The 6,865-nt window shown below is 38.8% G+C and overlaps 1 protein-coding gene across 1 annotated transcript; it reads right to left on the bottom strand.

The window, feature by feature from the left end:
* LOC121881835 (pro-opiomelanocortin-like) lies at positions 1-5,598 on the bottom strand. Its single transcript, XM_042389574.1, has 3 exons — positions 5,328-5,598; positions 2,066-2,192; positions 1-1,113 (listed from the first exon to the last, which is right to left on the bottom strand). Exons 2-3 carry the CDS (start codon positions 2,183-2,185, stop codon positions 454-456), a joined length of 780 nt encoding a protein of 259 aa, XP_042245508.1. The 5' UTR covers positions 2,186-2,192; positions 5,328-5,598; the 3' UTR covers positions 1-453.
* Between the last annotated feature and the right edge of the window lie 1,267 nt (positions 5,599-6,865).

The raw sequence follows: 6,865 nt of genomic DNA, 5'->3' as shown, positions 1-6,865 counted from the left end.
TATGCCGCAAACAGAATAATCTTTAATGTTATTATAATTTACAAAAAGATACCACTCTGTAAAACAAACTGTATGCTTTTTAAAATACTTTCCTTTACACCCACCTCAAGGCCTGGGCTGGCATTCATTTTTTACTTCCTTTTTCAAAACATTTGGATCAGTAGTAACTTTTCCAACAAGAAAAAATGTTCCTAAGGAAGCTTTGAAGTCAAGGCCAAGAAGTTCAAGTGAGTCAATGGGTGCATCAGCTGTTTTATTTACCATAAAACTGCCTTGTTTCTTGCTTGCTTATCTTACGTTAAGGTCATAAGACAAACCTTTGTCCCAGAAAACACATTCAACAACATACTAATGACAGTGACAAGTTCTTGTAATTTAAAATTAAGAGCTGTGGGTAGTAACATGCAATGGCTCTATCAGCTAACCCTCCTTCCCCCCATCTCCATCCTCCATTCATCCCATTCTCCTCTGCACACCCTTGACTATAATGTTCCTGAGGAGCTTAGCCAGCTGCCCCTGAGGTTTTTCCTCCCACGGCTTCATAAAGCTGTCGTTACGTTTAGAGGCAGGTGGGCTCCCCCATCTGAAGTGACTCATCCGATAGGTCCCATCCTTTCTTTCCTGCGGGCTCAACTGGGCATGTGACTTGGAGCTGACCATCGCCTGGGGCAATCCTTGAGTCGTGTCCTCCTTTGCTTCATCCTCCTTACTGCTCAGCTGCCTGCGAGCCTGAGGGGGGAAACTGCCCTCAGAAGAGCCCCCTCCTTCCAGAGGGGAGGCAAAGATTTTGACTGGCCGGCGTTTGCGGCCGGAGGGTTTCCCCCAGCGGAAATGTTCCATTGAATAGGAGCGTCTCTTGTCGTTGTGGGCCTTCAGCTTTTTCTCTGATATCTTGTCTCCAAAGGGTTTACCCCAGCGGAAATGCTCCATTGAATAGGAGCGTCGCTGGTCGCGGTTGTCTCTCAGGTCTGACTCTGATATCTTATTTTCAGAGGCCAGTGTGGCCGAAAGGATGCTGAATAAGAGGTCATCATCATCATTAACCTTCAGGGCCAATGCACTGACCTCTGGGAGTTGAGCCTGGATCACAGACATGCAGAGGTGAATGCAGTCCTGTGAGGAAGGAATCACACAGACACCAGCAACGTTTCAAAACTAAATGTAAAATGTGTGTGCGTCCTTTGCAGGAAGAAGAGTTAATGGTGATGCATTAATGAGCAAGTTGACTGTATTAAACAGAGTAAGTGTACTGGGAAGATCAATGATTGGATGCGTTGAAATTTCCTACAATACATGCATACAGTTGAATATATCCAAACTATTTGGACATGGACACAAAACACTGATATGACATACATACATACGACAAAGAAAAGCAACAGACCCTCAAGCTGGAGGCAGAAGATGTTAACTGATTATTCATTAACTAATCTTTTCAAGTCATTTGTCAATCACTTAATGGTTTTAATGGTTCGGTGTAACTTCTTTGAAACACAGATCAAGAACAAACCTCCTGAAGATTTTTTCGACTTGTTTCAACTGTTATCATCTTAAAATCAAAGCTAAATATATATCTGTTTGTCATTGCTTTTATTAAACTATTTTTAGACCTGCACAAAAAAAAAAAAATTGTCTTTGACCTCACCTCGAGATCCATTTTCTGACTGTTCTGGAGCTTTCAATTGCCTCACATGATCTTCCTATGCAGAAAGAGTTTGTCCTTTTGTCATGGAATAGTAGATTTCCACTTTTCTTTAGCACTTTAAGGACTTCAAGTTGAGCCTCGAAAGATTCAGAAAAATAGATTGTGATACGACTGAAAGCTCCAAAACAGGTACTGAATGAGGTGAGGATATTTTGTCAACTGCTGTTTCCAAGATCAACAATGAACTTCAAAGCTCAAACTTTGCTCTGCCGCTTTTTGTGATATATGTATATTTTCTCTTTTTCCATATCATCTCCATGTCTTATCTACTATGAATCACCCTGTCAAAGAAACGTGCTATACAAATAAAGTTAAAGCCTTGCACTAACAGAGAGGAAATAGAAAGAAAGTTAGACCTACCAGTATCCTTCCCTTGTTGCTCAGGTCGTTGCAGATGGAGCTGTCCAAGCACACAGACCCGAACCCCGGGACGCACACATATGCCATCACCACCACTAGCAACCAACATAGACACACCATCGTCAGCCTGGTGCAGAAAGGAGGAAACAAACACAAGCGAGTAAATGAGCTGAAAAGAAAGCAGGGAGAATCTCTTCAGAGAAAACAAAAGTCTTTAATAACAAGACAGTGTGACTGTCTGATGCCCAAACATTCACTTAGTCATTCCTAAATCGGAAGAAACTGATACTTTTGTGTAGACGTACCCTAGGTGTCTCTTGATCATTGCGGTATTGCGTAACACTTTCCTCCCTCCCTTATATAACTTGACATGTTTCAACACTATCTGTGAGATAAGTGGTGGATTCGTAGCTGTGTGTGTCATGGCTGAATAATAACTGTGAGCTCAAACACCAGTAATCAACATTCCTCTTCTAGCCAACATCACGCATATTGTAACAGATGGTCTTGTTTATCAGCGTCACATTCATCTAATTTAAAAGTAGTTGATAATGAAAGCACAGGAAAATGTGACAGTTCATCTGGAGCCTCGCCTGTAAGAGTTCCCAAAGGAGGCTCAATTAGGGTTTGCAGTTTTTAACACTAAGGGACTGTGCAAAAATTATTGTGGGGTAGGGGGCAGGTGGAGTCAGAAATGAGGGAGGATTATGTTGTTTTTTTTTCATTTTTGCTGAGGGGAAGGTAGTCTTTTCTTGCAAAATTTTCTGTAAAAAACATCAAAATAGTTATGTTCACAAAATGCTTTTTGTCTCTGCCATGGACCATAAAGCTGCGTTTTTCCAAATGCAGAGGACAACAATCGTGTCTCTGTATTGGGGCTTTATTTTACACTAATCATGTAGTAACATGCAGCTGGTAAAACTATAATGTCAGTTTTGACAAACACCTGGATCTCCACCTGTAAGTAGAGATTATCTCTCTAAGGAGCATGTCATCATAACAGAACTAAAGATAAGTAAACCTGTATTATAGTGCAAGTTTGGCATAACTCCAGCCCTGTCTCTTAGAAATTACATTTACTACTAATACTACTAAATTATTTGCCCAATTACGTTGTTTTTTCGAATGAATGAAGCGCTACATTTATGTACTGCACAGAGGTCGGGGTGGATGATGGGTGTACAAAATGTAGGACATTAACACTGGAGATGAAAGTTCACACCCTGAGTCTTGTGTGTGGTATAGACAATAAAAGCACTTTGGTTAAAGTTAGTGAAAGATTATGGTTTCAGCTAAATGTTAATAAACTGACTTTTTTCTCTATTAATGGATAGGGTTAGGGTTAGGGATCTTTCCCTAACCTAAACCAAGTGCTGCCATTGCTGAAACAAAGCCACAAAAAGGTTGAATAACTACTGGTGGATATTGCACCACAAGACTGGATATTTTTGTGTAAAATAAATGAAATATAAATAAAATAAAAGTGGTTATAATAAAAATTAAATATGTTGTCAGTGAAGATTTTACTCAACATTTTTGTGACATCCGAGATTAATTAGCAACATTTTCTCATGATGTTGACAGAATATGTAGTTCGGGCGGCATTATGTTTCCTTCAAAATGTATTAGCTGTTGCAATTTAGTGGTATATGAACAGAATTTCTAGGAAACAGGGTTTCTCAGGCTCTTCTACTGATGCTTACTGTTGATTTAGTAGCTCTTGGTTCAAAAAGAGAGAAAAAAAAAGAGAACAGCTGGAATGCATGATAAATAAAATGCATAATTTATGTTTTACATACTTTTGGCAATTTCTTATTCCGCTCTTATTTGGGCTATGTAAAGTCCATGTTTTATCAGCTGGGAATGCCTGAAATCGGGTCAAGGTGTTTTTTTTTCTTATTCAAGGGGACTTTAAAAAGTCAAACAAAAAGTTTCAGCCTCATTCCCAACCCAAATAATTTTCTTACAGTCCCTAAACTGTGTTAATATCCAAATGACCCATGCAGTAACCCCGCTGGAAAAAAAGAACCAGAAACAAGCAAACAAACAAAAATGAATGCATCCTTCCTTCTTTCATAGCTGTGCAAGGGGAAACAACAATGATAATGGTGGCATTAAGCAATTCATTACATTAGTGAATAGGCATCGAATTGCCTGCCTTTTAATAGAGGGATCCGCGGCCAAGAATTGAAAGGTCGGTGAGGTGAAATGACTATTAAAGGCTTTGTGAGACAAGTGGCCAGCAAAGGTTACCTTTTCAGCTACTTAAAGGAAAGCAATCAATGCACATACATGGATGCATACATGCAAGAAGACATATATATATATTGTTTGAGCGTGTATTCATGACAGCCCCACACATTTCAGAAACACTATGATAGAATACAGAGAAAGATATCAATAGATGATAGCAGTCAGTGACTTCCCTTCAGATGCATCTCCAACAGGCAAATGCCTCCCCTCATCTCTTTGTTGCAGTGTTTATTATTACTTCTTCTCCCTGCTTTTCCCCACATTGAACCATTTAATCAGAGACAAAAGCTATTTTATTTTAGAGAATCCCACAAACAGAAAGCACTTAATTCAACTTTACCACTGACCAATTGATCTTCACCGGTTTGTTGTTAAATTTGACATCCTGTTTGTCATCTGATTCCACTAATTTCACAGATGTTAACATTTTAAAGCTCTTTGTAAAAAATCCCATCTTTGTTCTACACAGGGAATTAGGTCATTTTCTTTCCTTTGCTGTACTCTCTCACTTCTCTATTATTCTGAGCAGTGACTCCTTGGTGGGCCATCGTCTTTGTAACACTGGCAGAGACTTGTCTACACTCTTCCCACAGTATGACTCACTCAGCTGAGCTCTGCTCTCCACAGAAATCATATTCTGATAAAGAAGACTGTGAGCTGCAATTAAAATACATGGAAACCTTATGTGTTGATGATGTATGGAGGTATTTATAGAGTCTAACAGTTAGAATAGTAAAAGTATTGTTCTATATTCATGGAAAGCAATTCAAATGTCACCTAAGACAACTATACTCCTCAAAAGGCTGTGATGTTAGTATAAGATAAAAATCCACTTGTATGATCATTTACAGAGCTGGAGGTGTCAGAAAATGCCCATAAATCCTTAATCAGTTAGTCAGTGACTTATTCATTCAGAAAAACAAGACGCTACCAACAACCAGACACAATTTTGATCCATGCCAAAACAACAGGAATTCACAAACAAGTTCAGGATAATTCTTTTTTTTACCTTCTCCAATTCCTTTGTTATTCTCTTTTCTTTCTTTTCCTCCCTCCGTTTATCCACAGATCTTTCTTGAGTGGCGACTCTTAACTGTGATCCCTCTCTTTCTCTCCTGCTTCCTCTCTGGTCTGTGATGAAATGCTCAGTAGTCTGCTGTTGCTTCCTCGAGGAGGAAAGCTCTTTTTATAGACGCACGAAGTACGGAGCTTGGAGTCTCAAGGCCTCAGGGTGTGATTGAGGTAAAGGGGTCTTCTGCTCCATCTGGGAGGGGAGGAGTTTCGTTTGCGTGTTTGTGTGTATGGTGGTTAAATGCCACCCACACATTTTAATCAATGGAGCCGCTCACATCACCAGACAACAGGTGAAGCATTAGAGAACTGTTAAAGAACTAGTTGCTGCCCTCCTCCTCCTGCTGCTGCTTCCTCTGGTTGAGGTGCAGTCTTAAAAGCCTTCAAGGATGGATGGGTGATTATTGGGACATTTCAGTGCACTAAGGGAAATTTCTTGACAGCATGTTTACATTACACACTGATAAAGAAACAACTGCTGTTCCTTAGTGGACTCATGTCAACCCTGCTCTAAATCCCTCAAAGGTCAGCCCTAATCGCTGACATCACAACACTGAGAGCAACATCTTTTCAAAAAGGACAGAGAGCCGGGGGGAAGTGTGCAAATCAATTTGGCTGATTGGATCGTTTTTCTGCAGTTTGGGTTCAAAAGGTGTGCATGCGTCCCTTTGTGGAAACTTCATTAGGAAGACCTGACTCACTGGTTAGACGTCATGACTACACTCGGAGTGAGGAGTGAGAATACACACACACACACACACACACACACACACCCACAGTGCTTTATAAAACAAAAGGTTGTGCTGTTGAAAAGAAAATTACTTTTTCTTTCACCTATTCAATACACACATTCACTTTCCTGTTTTCTACAGGTGTATAGATTTTTTTCCCCCAAGGAATAATATACAAGGACGAACCACACCGAATAGGTATAAGAGTAAGTGTAGGTGTAAGAGACGGAGAGATTTATCTTTTTCCTTTGATGATACGCAGTCCATTATGTTCAGTTTTACCTCATTTGTAAATTGAAAAAACATGTTTATCAGTAACTAAATAATGAATATGACTCAAACAAACATTGAAAAAAGTTAGTAGATGCAATAACATTTTTGAAAAGGCATCATAAAATCTGTTAACTTGTTCAACACAGTTACCATATACAGTAAACAAGCTATTTATTCAGTAAAATGTATCAATAAATATTGTAAGCATTAATTGTTACGATTATTGATACTTGGATGTATATTAATATCATCATCATTATATTAAAATATAAGAAAAATAATTTAATTGATGTCATTTTATACATGTATAAATAACTATTAATTATTTCTTTAAAGATTGCTTTTATCAAATTAATACATTACATTCTTTTTATAATAAGTGCTTTGTTGTTGGAAAGGTTAACAAAAAGGTAGACCAAAATTCATCTTTCGCTTTGGGGGAAAATACACTTCGTTAAAATGATGACTGCAC

This window comes from Thunnus maccoyii, chromosome 17 (genome assembly GCF_910596095.1).
Source record: "Thunnus maccoyii chromosome 17, fThuMac1.1, whole genome shotgun sequence".
In the NCBI taxonomy this organism is placed as follows: Eukaryota; Metazoa; Chordata; class Actinopteri; order Scombriformes; family Scombridae; genus Thunnus; species Thunnus maccoyii.
This window is presented reverse-complemented; position numbering and strand designations above follow the sequence as displayed.

What these genes read in the sequence shown, in the direction of transcription:
- LOC121881835 (XM_042389574.1), bottom strand. Translation starts at nt 2,185, where the DNA reads ATGGTGTGTCTATGTTGGTTGCTAGTGGTGGTGATGGCATATGTGTGC. An exon ending in GCAACAAGGGAAGGATACTG is followed by an intron (nt 1,114 to 2,065) that starts GTAGGTCTAACT and finishes CCTTCCTCACAG; the next exon opens with GACTGCATTCACCTCTGCAT.